The sequence below is a fragment of the Nicotiana sylvestris genome, chromosome 4, assembly GCF_000393655.2.
Source record: "Nicotiana sylvestris chromosome 4, ASM39365v2, whole genome shotgun sequence".
In the NCBI taxonomy this organism is placed as follows: Eukaryota; Viridiplantae; Streptophyta; class Magnoliopsida; order Solanales; family Solanaceae; genus Nicotiana; species Nicotiana sylvestris.
The window spans coordinates 140369789-140386599 of NC_091060.1; the positions used below are offsets into that span (position 1 = coordinate 140369789).

The 16811-nt window shown below is 40.7% G+C and overlaps 1 protein-coding gene across 1 annotated transcript; it reads left to right on the forward strand.

Moving 5' to 3' along the window:
* The first annotated feature begins 233 nt into the window (after positions 1-233).
* LOC104225379 (E3 ubiquitin-protein ligase UPL2-like) lies at positions 234-16263 on the forward strand. Its single transcript, XM_009777155.2, has 17 exons — positions 234-467; positions 651-767; positions 2987-3082; positions 3158-3364; positions 3471-10023; positions 10142-11211; positions 11384-11668; positions 11745-11946; positions 12070-12341; positions 12426-12700; positions 13285-14404; positions 14481-14627; positions 14709-14789; positions 14866-15091; positions 15209-15348; positions 15434-15540; positions 15974-16263. Exons 2-17 carry the CDS (start codon positions 672-674, stop codon positions 16074-16076), a joined length of 10980 nt encoding a protein of 3659 aa, XP_009775457.1. The 5' UTR covers positions 234-467; positions 651-671; the 3' UTR covers positions 16077-16263.
* The last annotated feature ends 548 nt before the right edge of the window (positions 16264-16811 follow it).

Sequence of the window (16811 nt, forward strand, 5' to 3'; positions counted from 1 at the left end):
TATATGTTCTAAGTTAAAATTAAATGCAGATAACTCGTGATACTTTTAGTTTTTATTTATTATTATGAAAAACTTATCTCTATATCTCTTTAATTATATTTAAAAAAATAAAAAAAATAGAAAGGTAAGAAACAAAGGGAAAATTTAGAAGAGACTGGAAAAAGAAGGGACCAAATAGCAAAACCGACTTGAATCGAAGACCCTCAAAATAGAAGAAGACTAAATTTGTGTGTAGCTTACCATGTATATAATCTCCTCCCCTGCCATCGTTCCCAGGGTTAGTACTAGTTAAACCAATTTCTCACACCAAAGGCAAAAGGAACCCCCCACCCCCCCTTCACCTCCCCACCAAATTCTCTTTCTTGGCCTTGGGGTTTTCCTTTCTTCTCCTCCTCTCTATAAACCCTGTTTTCTGTACAGACTACACTCTCTGGATGAGTCACATATCCGTGACTTTTTTAATTCAGGTACAAATAGAAAAAAAAATCACTGTCGATTATTATTTTGTGTATTTATTTGATCGATTTAATGTTTTATGTCTTTATTTTGATTTTTTTGATGTATGTGAATGTTTGAAAAGTTCTTATTTTGGATTTTTGGGGTTATTTTTTGCTATCTGATTTGTGTGTTTGGATTTGTATGTGCGGCAGTAAATACAATAGAAGTTGAATATGACGACTTTAAGATCGAGTTTGCCGTCGAGGTTACGGCAACTTCTCTCCAGCGAAGGAGCCATTGGTCCATCTATTAAACTCGACTCTGAGCCTGTATGTACTCCTTTTACTCCTTCCGTTCATAATTTTTTTTTTTGAAGTTAGTATTCGGTTGGTGCTGCGTGTTATTTAGGGTTTGTATCAAAATCGCTTGGTGTGGACATGGCAGTTAGGGTTTTATGGAATTATTTCACAATGTACATTTCCTGATAGTGTTAATTTTATCTTTATTCAAGACGTGGGATGTGTGTTATTAGGGTTTTGTCCGGAAATTGCTTGTTGTGGAGTTGTGAATTAGAAGTTAATCTTTTAAGTGTTTATGCAATCCCTATTTTATCTGCTTTTTTGTGATTGACACGTTGAGAAGCTGTCATAAGTACTGATGCCGTCTGGGTCTGAAACTTATTATATCTGTTACAAGTGTACTCGTGCCATGTGAGTCAAAAATCATTGTCTTTGTTATGTAGCAAGTTCAGAATCTATGAAAAGCCGCGGGTTTGATTTGTATTTGGTTACAAGATACTGAAAATATCTAAAATTGTGTTACTGCTAGATATCTATTTCTTCTTTACTGATATCGACTGTTCAAACTTGTTTGACAGCTGATACTACTAACTATAAAAGTCCTTGGTAAAGAAAATTATCAAAATTAATATTGAATATGACTAGCTTGATTTTTACTATCAAGTTTGCAGCTTTGCGGCACTCATATCAGGATATGCTAGCTCTAGATCCTAGGGTTTAAGACTGGTTCCTTTCATGGTCTTTATTAAAAAAATAGATTGGTTCCTGTCATGGTTGATGAGAGGTTGAAGTTGCTAGCTAATGTAGAAGGATATAATATATTGGCTCTAGTGCTGCATATTCGTCGAATAATAGTTGCAGCTACTCGTGTGATGCTCACGAAATCGGTGACACATTATTCTAATCACATTTGACTTTTATGGTGTGTCAAGAGTAATTCAATTACGTAGTCAATGAGTGGCGATTAGAAAATATCTGCCTCTGCTCAAAGAATCCTTGGTTGTAGCTGGCTACTGGTAGGACTTTATAAAAGTAAATTGAAATCAAAGAGAACAAGTTTGGTACATCTGAGGCAGAAAATCTAAAGGAAAATATATTGGTTCATAGCATTAAAGTTTAGATTAGTGAAGTTTCCTAACCACCCATAAATACCGATAAGCACTAGATATTGTTATCAGGAGGATACTTTTCCCCTTCTGTAGCTTGAATACGTTCCGCGTATATGCCCACTAGTGTATATTTGAATCTTGAAAGAGACTGAAATTGAAAATCTGATTCTGCACTTTAATTGACACAATAAAAGGACGCCTTCTTTCCTTGTGCCTACCAGTCCTCGGAAACTGAACCTTCATTAATTTGTATAAGCACTTCATAAATATTACTTAATACAATTAGAACTCCTGAGGGAAAGCTTTGTATCTTTTCTCTATTTTCTATAAACCAGGAGAAGATGGTGTTTCAATAATTTGTTATTTGTAGTATCTCGAATCATATCCAGTTATGGATACAAGAAATTGTGGCACGCTCTATGCTTATCACCACTCCTTTTTGTGAAAGACTGGCGGTTACATTAAATTAGCTTTATTTTTTATTGGATTTTGTATCTTCATTTCATGGGTTGCATTCTTAATACCGTTTCACTGCAATCTAAACTGAGACCTACCTGGAAAAAGACATAGCTTCAAACTAACAGTGATAATAGTTCCTTCCCTTATTATAGCTTCAAACCAACAGTGATAATAGTTCCTTCCCTTATTACTTTTTAATGGGTGCTCCTTTACAGCTGAAGATGCTGGCATGGGTTAAGAATTGAAATGGTATATCATGGTCCAAAATGGCTCTTAAGTTTTTTCCCCATTTTATGCTTCTAGCAAAGCGTGTTCCTTAACATCAAGCTTTACCATTGTTCATCCTCTTTTTATGTTTTATTCGGTGGAATAGAGGTTATTCTTATAGGAGTAGTTTTTAAGGTTTTTTTTTGGGGGAGGGGGGGGAGGATCTAATCAGCTATTCATGGATCTAGTAATATACACTGATTTAGTCATATGTAAGGAAATAACAAAGCGATATATCATCTGATTAGGGCCTTGACTTACTGCTGCTTGAAAGAATTGCAAGGATTTCTGTTTTCCATTACTGATTCTCTCCTGCAGTTGAAGCTATTTCTATCTTTCGTGATTGTGTCCTCCTTTTCAAGTTTTCTCTCCATTCACTTGCATGAGCTTATTGTGCATTTGTCCTCATGTCAGCCTCCCAGAATAAAGGTCTTTATCGACAAGGTCATCCAATGTCCATTACAAGATATTGCAATACCTCTTTCCGGTTTCCGCTGGGAGTATGGCAAGGTGAATACATCTTACCTCTGCTTATCCTGCTTTTTACTTACTTGGACTTTTACTTACTTGGACTTCTCTTTTCAGGGAAATTTTCATCACTGGAGACCATTGTTTCTACATTTTGATACGTATTTCAAGTCATATCTATGTAGTAGGAAAGATCTTCTCTTGTCTGATAACATATTAGGAGATGATAGCCCTTTCCCCAAGCAGGCAGTTCTTCAAATCTTACGCGTGATGCAGATCATACTAGAAAATTGTCATAACAAGGGTTCATTTAGTGGCCTGGAGGTAAGCTGAAGATGCTAAAACTTTTTGCTCGTTTGTGGATGAACGTCTTAAAAAGTATTTATGTGTATTGATGATGTCTGAATTTATTTCCTTTGTTCTCTGGCAGCATTTCAAACTCTTGCTGGCTTCAACAGATCCTGAGATCCTCATCGCAACATTAGAGACTCTTGCTGTATTAGTAAAAATAAATCCATCCAAGCTACATGCAAGTGGTAAGCTGGTCGGATGTGGTTCTATAAATAGCTGTCTCCTGTCACTCGCGCAGGGGTGGGGAAGCAAGGAAGAAGGTCTGGGCTTGTATTATTGCGTTACTGTAAACGAAAGAAGTCAGGATGAAGGCCTATCTTTGTTTCCATCCAATGTGGAAAATGATGGTGACAAGTCACTTTATCAGTTGGGCTCTACCCTTTATTTTGAGTTGCATAGTGCCAATACTCAAAACAATGCTGAAGCTGGGGATGGTGCAGTGTCAACAAGCTTGAATGTAATTCACATACCTGATCTCCATGTACGGAAAGAGGAAGATCTGGCGCTAATGAAGTTCTGCACTGAGCAGTACAATATTCCTCCTGAGCAAAGGTTTGCGTTGCTAACAAGAATCAGATATGCACACGCGTTCCGCTCCCCCAGGGTATGCAGGCTTTACAGCAAAATCTGTCTTCTTGCTTTCATTGTGCTTGTCCAGGCTAGTGATTCTCATGATGAACTTGCATCCTTTTTTGCTAATGAACCTGAATACACAAATGAGTTGATCAGGATTGTCAGATCTGAAGAAACCATCTCCGGAAATGTTAGAACGCTAGCAATGAATGCCTTGGGTGCGCAATTAGCTGCTTATGCATCATCGCATGAGCGGGCGAGGATTTTGAGTGGGTCAAGCATCAGTTTTGCTGGTGGTAATCGCATGATTCTCCTAAATGTTCTACAGAGAGCAATTTTGTCACTTAACAGCTCAAATGACTTGTCATCTGTGTCCTTTGTTGAAGCTGTTCTGCAGTTTTACTTGCTACATGTGATATCTTCTTCTAGTTCTGGGAGTGTTATTCGAGGGTCTGGAATGGTGCCAACTTTTTTGCCTCTAGTAGAGGATGCTGAGCCTGCACATATACATCTTGTTTGCCTGGCTGTGAAAACACTGCAAAAGCTTCTGGATTATAGTAATGCAGCAGTAACCCTTTTCAAAGATTTGGGTGGAGTAGAGCTTTTGGCAAATAGGTTACAGATAGAAGTGCACAGAGTGATTGACATGGCTGGAGATGATGACAATTCTATGATCATTGGTGAGCATTTTAAATCTAGTGATGAACAATCATATTCTCAAAAGAGACTTATTAGGGTCTTGTTGAAGGCACTTGGGTCTGCTACCTATGCTCCTGCAAATTCGGCCAGATCGCAGAGTTCTAACGATGCATCTTTACCTGCCACTTTGTGTCTGATATTTAGTAATGTGGAAAGATTTGGAGGTGATATTTATTCCTCGGCGGTTACTGTTATGAGTGAAATAATTCACAAAGACCCCACATGTTTCCCTGCTTTGCATGAGTTGGGTCTTCCTAATGCTTTTTTGTCCTCAGTGGTGTCTGGAATACTACCTTCTCCAAAAGCTCTTACTTGTGTACCTAATGGTCTTGGTGCAATTTGCCTTAATGGGAAGGGACTGGAATCAGTGAAGGAAACTTCAGCATTGCGTTTCCTTGTCGACATATTTACCAACAAGAAATACGTGGTAGCTATGAATGAAGGTATTGTCCCTTTGGCAAATGCTGTGGAAGAGCTGTTGCGCCATGTATCTTCACTGAGAGGTACTGGAGTGGATTTAATAATTGAGATTGTTAACAGTATTGCTTCACGGGGTGATGGTGAACATGCGGAGTCATCAGGGAAATCAAGTGAAACTACTGAAATGGACATGGACGCGGATAACAGGGAGAGTGTTGCATCCAGCTCATTGGTCGAATCAACTTATTCAACTGGTGAAGCCATCAGTGATGAGCAGTTCATTCAGTTGGCTGTCTTTCATGTGATGGTACTTGTTCACCGTACAATGGAGAACTCTGAAACTTGTCGGCTATTCGTGGAGAAGTCAGGAATTGAAGCTTTGTTGAAACTACTCTTACGGCCTAGTGTTGCCCAGTCGTCTGAAGGGATGTCCATAGCATTACATAGCACCATGGTCTTCAAGACTTTTACTCAACACCACTCGGCTGCTTTGGCTCGTGCTTTTTGTTCCTTTCTCAAGGATCATCTGAAAAAAGCATTGTCTGGTTTTGATGTTGTTTCTGGTGCTTTTCTGCTGGATCCTAAAAATATTCCAGAGAAGACTTTTTCTTCACTTTTTCTAGTTGAGTTTCTTTTATTTTTGGCTGCCTCCAAAGACAACCGATGGGTCACTGCTCTGTTAACAGAGTTTGGAAATGGTAGCAAAGATGTCTTGGAAGATATTGGTCGTATTCATCGTGAAATTCTTTGGCAGATAGCATTGCTTGAAGAATCTAAGGTTGATGTAGAGGAAGGCGGTGCTGGTACAAGTGATGAGGCGCGACAGTCAGAATTGAGTGCAACTGATAGTGAAGAACAAAGATTAAATTCCTTCAGGCAGTTTCTTGATCCATTACTTCGCAGGAGGATGTCAGGGTGGAGTTTTGAGTCACAATTTTTTGATCTGATCAATCTGTATCGTGATCTGACTAGAGCTTCTGGTCTTCAGCAACGTCAGACCACTGATGGTCCTTCAAACCTCCGGATAGAAGCTAGTCATCATTCACAACCATCAGATTCTCTTGATGATGCCGGAACCAGTAACCGAAAAGAGGACAGACAAAGGTCCTATTATCATTCCTGCCGCGATATGGTAAAATCCCTGTCAATCCATATCACCCATTTGTTTCAAGAGTTGGGCAAGGTGATGCTACTTCCATCGCGAAGGCGGGATGATATGCTCAATGTTTCAGCTCCGTCAAAATCTGTTGCTTCAACATTTGCTTCAATTGCTATTGATCACATGAATTTTGGAGGTCATGTAAGTACTTCTGGATCGGAGGCATCTGTGTCAACCAAATGTCGTTATTTTGGCAAGGTTATTGAATTTATTGATGGGATTCTACTGGACAAGCCTGATTCGTGCAATGCTGTTATTCTAAATTGCCTTTATGGGCGTGGGGTTATGCAGTCAGTGTTGACCACATTTGAAGCTACTAGTCAATTACTCTTTGCCGTCAATAGAGCTCCTACTTCTCCTATGGAAACTGATGAGACACATTCCAGGCAGGATGGAGTTGAAGATGCAGACCGTTCATGGATATATGGTTCCTTGGGAAGTTATGGGAAGCTGATGGATCATCTGGTGACTTCATCTTTAATTCTATCTCCTTTCACAAAGCATTTACTCAATCAACCTTTGATAAGTGGTGATATCCCATTTCCACGGGATGAGGAGACGTTTGTAAAGGTTCTTCAGTCCATGGTATTGAAGACGGTTCTTCCCGTTTGGACTCATCCGCAATTCACAGAATGTAATTATGATTTCATTGCAGCAGTTCTCAACATCATTAGACACATCTACTCTGGAGTAGAAGTCAGAAACGCAAATAGTACTGCTGCTCGCGTGTCTGGTCCTCCTCCAAATGAAGCTACAATTTCTACAATTGTTGAAATGGGGTTCTCCAGGAGTAGGGCAGAAGAGGCTTTGAGGCAGGTTGGGTCAAATAGTGTTGAGCTAGCAATGGAGTGGTTATTCTCGCATCCAGAGGAAGCACCACAAGAAGATGATGAACTCGCCCGTGCCCTTGCAATGTCTCTTGGGAACTCTGGATCGGATGCAAAGGAAGATGTTCCCAAAGAAAGCAGCCAGACAATTGATGAAGAAATAGTTCAGCCTCCTCCTGTTGATGATTTGTTGTCAACATGCCGAAAGCTTCTACAGATGAAAGACTCTCTTGCTTTTCCTGTCAGGGATCTTCTTGTGATGATATGCTCCCAAAATGATGGTGAACATAGATCAGCTGTGGTTTCATTTATCGTTGAACAGGTGAAGCTTTCTAGTAATGCCTCTGAGGATTGTAACAGCAGCATTCTTTCTAATCTCTTTCATGTTCTGGCTCTGATCCTTAATGAAGATACCGAGGCCAGAGAGATAGCTTCAAAGAATGGTTTGGTCAAAGTTTCATCTGATCTTCTCTCACAATGGATTTCCAGTTCATTTGATAGGGAGAAAGTTCCCAAATGGGTGACAGCAGCTTTTGTTGCTATTGATCGGCTTGCTCAGGTGGATCAGAAGTTAAATGCTGATATTCTGGAACAGCTGAAGAGAGACGATGCTACACAGAAACCAGTTTCGATCAACGAGGATAAATATAATAAGTTGCAGTCTTTGTCTCCAAAATATCTGGATGTACTGGAGCAGAAGCGGCTTGTTGAAATAGCTTGTGGTTGTATGAGGAACCACCTTCCCTCAGAAACAATGCATGCTGTGCTGCAGCTATGTGCAACTCTTACAAGAACTCACCCAGTTGCTGTTAACTTTCTGGATGCTGGTGGATTGCAGTTGCTGCTTTCCTTGCCAACGAGCAGCTTGTTTATTGGGTTTGACAATATTGCTGCTACTATAATACGGCATATTCTTGAGGATCCTCAGACTCTACAGCAAGCTATGGAAGCCGAGATACGACACAATGTTGTAACTGCTTCTAATAGGCAGTCAAGTGGAAGGCTCACACCTCGTAATTTCCTGTTAAATTTGACTTCTGTTATTCAACGGGATCCAGTGATTTTCATGCGGGCTGCTCGTTCAGTGTGCCAAGTGGAGATGGTTGGTGAACGACCTTATGTAGTCTTGTTGAGAGACCGTGACAAGGACAAAAAGGACAAAGATAGGGAGAGAGAGAAATCAGATGACAAAGATAAAGTCCAGAATGCAGATCTGAAGTCTGGTGTTGGTAATGTGAGCCATGGAGTACAGGGCAAGACTCTTGATGCGAGTTCTAAGAATGTCAAAGTCCATCGAAAGCCACCTCATAGCTTTGTAAATGTCATTGAGCTTCTCTTGGATCCAGTTGTAAAGTTTGTTCCTCCCTTGAAAGACGAACAGGTGACAAAGGAGAGCTGTAATTCAACAGATATGGACATTGATGTGTCTGCAAACAAGGGTAAAGGGAAAGCTATCGTGTCAGCTTCTGAAGCAAGTGAAGCTGATAGCCATGAATTGTCTGCATCTATGGCTAAGATTGTATTCATTTTGAAGCTTCTGACTGAGATTTTTTTGATGTACACTGCTTCAGTTCATATTCTGCTTCGAAGAGATTCTGAGGTTAGCAGCTGCATAGCTGCTCCTCAACGGAGCCCCACAGGGCACGTTACTGGTGGAATTTTTCATCATATTCTTCATAAGTTTTTACCACATTCCAAGAGTTCTAGGAAAGAGAGAAAAACTGATGTGGACTGGAGGCAAAAACTTTCGAGCAGAGCTAGCCAGTTTTTGGTGGCATCTTGTGTTCGCTCGACAGAGGCAAGGAAAAGAATCTTTACAGAGATTAACAGTGTCTTTAGTGATTTTGTTGAGCTTGAAAAAGGTTTTAGGGCACCAGCAACCGATATTCAAGCATTTATTGATCTTCTCAATGATGTACTGACTGCTCGGGCACCTACAGGTTCTTCCATCTCAGCAGAAGCTTCAGCTACTTTCATAGATGTAGGTTTGGTTCAATCTCTAACTCGAGCCCTTCATGTCCTGGACCTGGATCATACTGATTCTTCCAAGGTTGTTACTGGCATTGTAAAAGTTCTGGAGTTGGTAACAAAGGAGTATGTGCATGCGGCTGAATCCAATGCTGGGAAAGGAGAACAGTCAACAAAATCTCAGGATCTTAGTCAACCTGGGATTACTAATGATGCCTTTGCATTACAGACTAATGAAACTGCAGGACAGCCTAACGGGAATCCAGTGCCAACAGATCACATTGAGTCCTTTGGTGCGTCTCAAAACTTTGGTGGGTCTGAAGCTGTCACTGATGATATGGAACATGACCAGGATATTGATGGGGGTTTTGGTCCATCTAATGAAGATGATTACATGCATGAAAGTAATGATGATACTAGAAATCTGGAAAATGGCCTTGAGATAAGATTTGAAATCCAGCCTGATGTACAAGAGAATCTTGATGAAGATGAAGATGACGATGATGAGGACGACGACGATGAGATGTCAGGCGATGAAGGAGATGAGGTTGATGAAGATGAAGAGGGGGATGAAGAAGAACAGAATGATCTTGAGGAAGATGAAGCTCATCACTTACAACATCCTGATACTGATCAAGATGACCAAGAAATAGACGAAGATGATTTTGATGAGGAGGTAATGGATGAAGAGGATGAGGACGACGAGGATGAGGAGGATGGTGTAATACTTCGACTGGGTGATGGAATGAATGGAATAAATGGAATAAATGTTTTTGACCATATTGAGGTATTTGGCCGAGACAATAGCCTCTCTAGTGAAACTTTACATGTTATGCCTGTTGAAGTTTTTGGCTCTAGGCGCCAGGGGCGTACCACGTCCATCTACAATCTTTTGGGAAGAAATGGTGACAGCACTGCTCCTTCACAACACCCTCTTCTAGTAGAACCCTCTTCCTCGCTACAATTGGGTCAACCACGGCAATCAGGTATCTGGACTACTTCTGGTTACTATCATAATTTTTCGCTGGTGTGCAATGATGTATCACGTGCTTTTGTTTATTGGTTTCAAAATAAACCTCATTGGTCCCTTTGTGCTCATGACAGAGAATATTCGCGATGCTTATTCAGATCGGAGCTCAGAAGGAACCTCATCTCGGCTGGATTCTGTTTTCCGTTCTCTTCGGAGCAGCCGTCACAACCAACGGTTTAATTTATGGACTACTGATAACCAACAAAGTGGTGGATCAAATGCCTCTGCTCTTCCACAGGGTTTTGAGAATATGCTTGTTTCCCATTTGAGGCGGTCAACCCCCGAGAAAGCGGCTGATCAAGATGCCACAGAGGGGTCTCAGAATAGAGGTGAGGCCACCCAGTTTGCTGGATCAGGTGAGGCAGCTGAAACTGCTGCAGCTGCTCTGGAGAACAACAGCAATAATGAAGCCAGAGATGCAACTGCCCCCTCAACAGTTCTGGATGGATCTGGCCGTGCTGATGCAACACCTGTGGCCAATGTTTCTACTCAGGGAGCAGATTCACCTGGTGGACAGTCTCAACCTGTCGAAATGCAGTTTGAACAGAATGATGTTGCCATAAGGGACGTTGAGGCAGTTAGCCAAGAAAGCAGTGGAAGTGGTGCAACTCTGGGTGAAAGTCTTCGAAGTCTTGACGTTGAAATTGGAAGTGCAGATGGGCATGATGATGGCGGAGATAGGCAAGCCGCAGCAGATGTTCGAACTAGGAGGACTAATGTTTCTTTTGGAAATTCTACACAGGTAAGTGCGAGGGATGTAGCCCTTCATAGTGTATCTGAAGCTTCGGAACATCCAAGTCAAGAAGCAGAACAAAGTGGTCCAGGTGAAGAACAGCAACCTAATGTGGATGCTGATTCTCGATCAATTGATCCTGCATTTCTAGAGGCACTTCCTGAAGAGTTGCGAGCTGAGGTTCTCTCAGCTCAACAAAGTCAAGCAACTCAACCACAAAATTCTGAGCCTCAAACTAGTGGAGATATTGATCCAGAATTTCTGGCAGCCCTCCCACCTGATATCCGAGAAGAAGTTTTGGCACAGCAACGGGCACAAAGGCTGCAGCAGTCACAAGAATTAGAGGGCCAACCTGTTGAGATGGACACCGTGTCGATTATTGCTACATTCCCTTCGGAATTACGGGAAGAGGTACTACTTCAGATGAATTTCTATTTTTACGTGAACCTTCATTTCATTTACACAAACAAGAGAAATCCTGTTTTCCTATTTTTTCTTCTTCAATTCTTCAGGTTGTGATTAAAGTTGGACTCCCATTAATCTTTTTATGGCTATCTTTGGATCTTAATATTTCATGTCTCAGGTCCTTTTGACTTCTTCGGATGCTATTCTTGCTAATTTAACACCTGCTCTTGTGGCGGAAGCAAATATGTTGCGTGAGAGGTTTGCGCGGAGGTATAACCGGACACTTTTTGGTATGTATCCTAGAAGTCGTAGAGGCGACTCTAGACGGAATGAACAATTGGACAGGGCTGGTGGAACCTTTTCCCGTAGATCAGCTGGAAGTAAGCCTCTGGAGGCAGATGGGTCTCCCTTAGTTGACACTGAGGGCTTAAGAGCGTTGGTGCGGTTGCTCCGCGTCTTCCAGGTATAAACCTGGTCAGCTTAAATTGCTGATTTTTTGCATCTATGATTTGAATGTTGACACGTCTGGTCCCTTGCAGCCAATCTACAAAGTTTCTCTACAGAGGCTGCTGTTGAATCTCAGTGCACATGCTGAAACAAGAGCTGCTTTAGTTAAAATCCTTATGGACTTATTGATGCTTGATGTTGGACGGCCTGCTAATCTGAATACTGCTGAGCCCCCATATCGGCTATATGGTTGCCAAAGTAACGTGATGTATTCGCGTCCTCAACATCTTGATGGTTAGACCTTAGCCTTGCTTCAACTTTTTGGTTGTGTATTACGTACTAGTCTTGCTACTGCAGTTGTTTTCTTTTTTGTTGTTTTTGCCTTGGGTAAATTTGATTCATCTCATTGTCTTGTAGGAATTCCTCCTTTACTATCTCGTCGTGTTCTTGAGACCCTTACATACTTGGCGAAGAACCATTCTTTGGTTGCAAAGACTCTACTTGAATTCAGGCTCCCTCGACCAGTGGTGGAAGGGCCAATAAGTCCAGATCAGAGACGTGGAAAAGCTGTGATGGTTGAGGCTGGTGGACCGGAAAGATTGCAGCTTGAAGGACAAGTAGCTCTTGCATTGCTTTTGGGCCTCTTGAATCATCCCCTTTACTTGAGAAGTGTCGCGCATCTAGAGCAGGTAGTTTGCACAAGTGGGATGTCTCTTTGAGTAGTCATTAGTTGGTATTTCTTGGCGTCTTAACAATTTCTCTTTTGGATCTAGCTGTTAAATCTGCTAGATGTTATAGTCCTGAACACCGAAAGCAAATCAAATGCACGTGAAGAACCTGGATCGTCCTCTACAGAACAACCAACTGGTCCTCCAGTTCAATCTACTACTGAGATGAATGCTGAATCTCATGCAGCTTCATCTGAGGTTGAGGACAAGTCCGGAGCCTCATCCTCTGTTGCAGGCGGAGACCAAACTACTGAAAGTATTTTGCTTAGTCTTCCACATTTAGAACTTCGACTCCTGTGCTCATTGCTTGCCAGAGAAGGGTAAGCTAGTCCCTTATCCTGTAATGTGCTTATTCAAGTCGTTTGACATTATGTATTTCTACATGCTGCTTTAGTGCTATTGCATCGACGTATTTTAAAATATTAAATACTCTGGTTTGAACTTCAGTAGATATTACGAAAAAAAGAGCATCTCTTGTTTGATTTGATAAGTTCAGTAGATAGTACTTCTTATGAGATGCCTCCTTTTTTTTTGGGGGGAGGGGGGGGGGTTGTGCCATGCTCCTTAATTGATTGTCTTGTGAGTTGGCTGGCTTATTGATGTACTGAACTAATATTGTACTTGCTGTCTATTTTCTTTCTTTTTCAAAGGAAGACTTAGATAAATAAACTAATTGCTTAGTGTGGCGTTATTTTCAAAATTTTCATGCATGTGGCTTCTGTATGAGGCACAAAATTATGTGTTTGGTTGCACATGCACTTCCTTGAAATGTAAGACTCAGCTATCTTTTTCACACGACCAAGTACATTTTGAACCTTCAGTGGTTTTTTTTATACTTAATGTTGCTGAATAATATATGATTTATTCATTGTTGAAGCTGTTTAATGTTTTCTTCTTTTGTTAGTCTGTCAGACAATGCTTACTCATTGGTAGCTGAGGTACTGAAAAAATTGGTGGCCATAGCTCCCGCCCTTTGTCATTTATTTATTACTGAGCTAGCTGGCTCTGTGCAAAGCCTGACAAGATCTGCGTTGGACGAGTTAAACAAGTTTAGGGAAGTAGAAAAAGCACTGCTCAGTACCACTTCAACTGATGGCGCTGTGATACTCAGAGTTTTGCAAGCATTAAGCACCCTTGTTGCTTCAATTGGTGACAAGAACAAGGATAATCAAATTCTTTCTGAGAAGGAGCATGGGGCTACTGTCAGCCTGGTTTTGGACATTAACACAGCTTTAGAACCTCTATGGCAGGAGCTGAGCACTTGTATTAGCAAAATAGAGTGTTTTTCTGAAACAGCAACCAACCCGTCGCACTCGTCCCTTGTTACCACATCTAAACCTTCTGGAGCAATGCCTCCACTTCCAGCAGGCACACAAAATATTTTACCGTACATAGAGTCATTTTTTGTGATGTGTGAGAAGTTGCATCCTGGACATTTGGGTGCAGGACAGGATTTTAGTATTGCTACAATTCCTGATCCAGAAGAAGCAACTGCTTCTGCTATGCAGCCGAAAACACCTACATCTGCAATGAAAGTTGATGAGAAGCACATTGCTTTTGTAAAATTTGCAGAGAAGCACAGAAAACTCCTTAATGCGTTTGTCCGGCAGAATCCTGGCCTTCTAGAGAAGTCTTTCTCCATCATGCTGAAGGTTCCTCGTTTTGTTGATTTTGACAATAAAAGATCCCACTTTAAATCTAAGATTAAACATCAACATGATCATCATCATAGTCCTCTGAGAATTTCTGTGAGGAGAGCTTATATACTTGAAGATTCATATAATCAGCTGCGCATGAGAACAACTCAAGAATTGAAAGGGAGGTTGACTGTTCATTTCCAAGGGGAAGAAGGGATTGATGCTGGTGGACTTACTAGGGAATGGTATCAGTTGCTGTCCAGAGTAATTTTTGATAAGGGAGCACTGTTGTTTACTACAGTTGGCAATGAAGCAACATTTCAGCCAAATCCCAACTCCGTGTACCAAACTGAGCACCTTTCATACTTCAAATTTGTTGGGCGAGTTGTGAGTACCTACTTTTTTCTGTTTTGCTTGAGTCATTCAGTTTAACAATATCTCATGTGCTTTATGTACATCCCAGGTTGGGAAGGCATTATTTGATGGTCAACTTCTTGATGTTCATTTTACACGATCCTTCTACAAGCATATATTGGGCGCTAAAGTGACATATCATGATATTGAAGCTATTGATCCTGACTACTTCAAAAATTTGAAATGGTTGCTTGAGGTGCAGTGTCTTCTGATTTCTTAGTTATTACGGAAATGATGCTTAAATATTTGTTCTGCTCACGTTTCTTGCTTTGTACAGAATGACATAAGCGACATTTTGGACCTTACATTCAGCATTGATGCTGATGAAGAGAAGTTGATACTTTATGAACGCAATGAGGTATGAGTTATTTAGCGAGGAGTGAAATTTCAACATTTTTGTTTCAGAAGTTCTGATTGAAATTTGTGTAATGCAGGTTACTGACTACGAACTGATTCCGGGTGGACGAAATATTAGAGTTACCGAGGAAAATAAGCAACAGTACGTTGACTTAGTTGCTGAACATCGGTTGACGACTGCTATCCGCCCTCAGATAAATGCTTTTCTGGAAGGATTCAGTGAACTGATTCCGCGGGATCTCATTTCTGTTTTTCATGATAAGGAACTCGAGTTATTAATTAGCGGTCTACCAGACATCGATCGTATGTTCACTATTCCCTTATTTGTTACTTGATGTTGTAATCCTGCCATAGATAGTTATTTGTCTATATCGAGAAAGAAGAGCTGCTCCTTATATGTGATATTCCCTTGCTTTGCAGTTGATGACTTGAGGGCAAATACAGAATATTCTGGATACAGCCCAGCATCACCAGTTATTCAGTGGTTTTGGGAAATCATTCAAGGTTTTAGCAAGGAAGACAAGGCTCGCCTTCTACAATTTGTCACTGGGACCTCAAAGGTAGTTTGTTGCTTTCATTTGATTACAGTTTCATGCTTTATGTCTCCTGCAATCATCCCGATCAAGTTTTTGTCAACTTCTCCAGGTGCCATTGGAAGGGTTTAGTGCACTACAAGGAATTTCAGGTTCCCAGAAATTTCAGATCCACAAGGCTTACGGTAGTCCTGATCACTTGCCTTCAGCACATACATGGTAATTACTTTATCATCTGAAATGAAACTATGATTGTCCTTTTTGTTTTCATTCTAATTTTAATTGCTGAAGAAGATCCATGTTGCTCCCTCTGCAAATTAGTTCTCTTTCTTTCCTTTCTGTGTGCATCCTAATTTACTGCAAGGATGAATTGGCAGCTTTTCTATGAGATAGGAAAGCTTTCTTAAATGAGTATTTTAATCTAATGCAGAGTAATATTATGAAACTGTCCTAATCTTTGATTACATCTCAACTACTGACATCAATTTGTTCACATGTCATGTAAAGACTTCTTTCTTTATCCATTTGACCTGGCTCCATCTTTGATCAAATGAAGCCATTGAGATTGGACGGAGTGTTTTGTATTTTATATCTTTATCTTCATTAGTTATTTTTACTGCACACACTTCTAATGTATGTTTGCTGGGTGCAGTTTCAACCAGCTGGATCTCCCGGAGTATCCCTCTAAAGAGCACCTGGAGGAGAGGCTATTGCTTGCCATTCATGAAGCCAATGAAGGGTTTGGATTTGGTTAACACTGGTGGTCTCTGAATTAGATTCTGTAGATAATTTCCATGTTAGAAAAGAGAATTTTTTTTAACAGGAAAACAGTCCAAGGGCATTTTAAGTCTGTGAGATACCTGTCTATAATGCTGTACAGTCTATTTGCTATGCCAAATGATCCTGGCGGTTTTCTTTTGCCAATCGTTTATTTATCCGTTATCCTCGTTGCATATAAGTTCCTTTCTGCTTGCTTTTTTGGATAATGTGCTGTTGTAGCCTGTAGGAGAAGCGCAGGGCCTTGAGTAATTATTTACGCCAGGTGCTCATCATTCTTTTTCTGTAATGCTTTAATTATCGCTGCTCATCAATGTACCAATTGCGATACAGACCAAGGTTCTATATGATGGTCGATCCTTACTCTTAAGGACACGAAACTTGGGCTGCATTAATGCGTGTAATGGTAAGATCAAGACTAAATTAAAACTAGGATAGAGTTTATGGTGTTACTCCGGCATATCACGACGTTTACAAGAAAACTAACAATTAGAACCCAAAAAAGAACTAGGGCAAGAATTTTATCTTGAGAGGGTGGGGAAAGCCATGAAGTTCTAGTACATATGTAAATCATAATGAAAACGAAAACAAAGCTGGAAACGCAACAATCACCAATTTATTTCCAACCAACGAGCACCATGGGCTATGTGATTTCAGAGAAAATTACTAATCTTCCTCCCCAAAGAGAATTAGAAAAGTTGTTTGCTTTCAAA

Bases quoted from the DNA above. Each gene is read 5' to 3' on its own strand.
- LOC104225379 (XM_009777155.2), top strand. From the start codon at position 672: ATGACGACTTTAAGATCGAGTTTGCCGTCGAGGTTACGGCAACTTCTC. The intron at 14,628-14,708 runs GTGCAGTGTCTT...TGCTTTGTACAG, and splicing joins ATTTGAAATGGTTGCTTGAG to AATGACATAAGCGACATTTT. The intron at 15,092-15,208 runs GTATGTTCACTA...CTTGCTTTGCAG, and splicing joins CGGTCTACCAGACATCGATC to TTGATGACTTGAGGGCAAAT.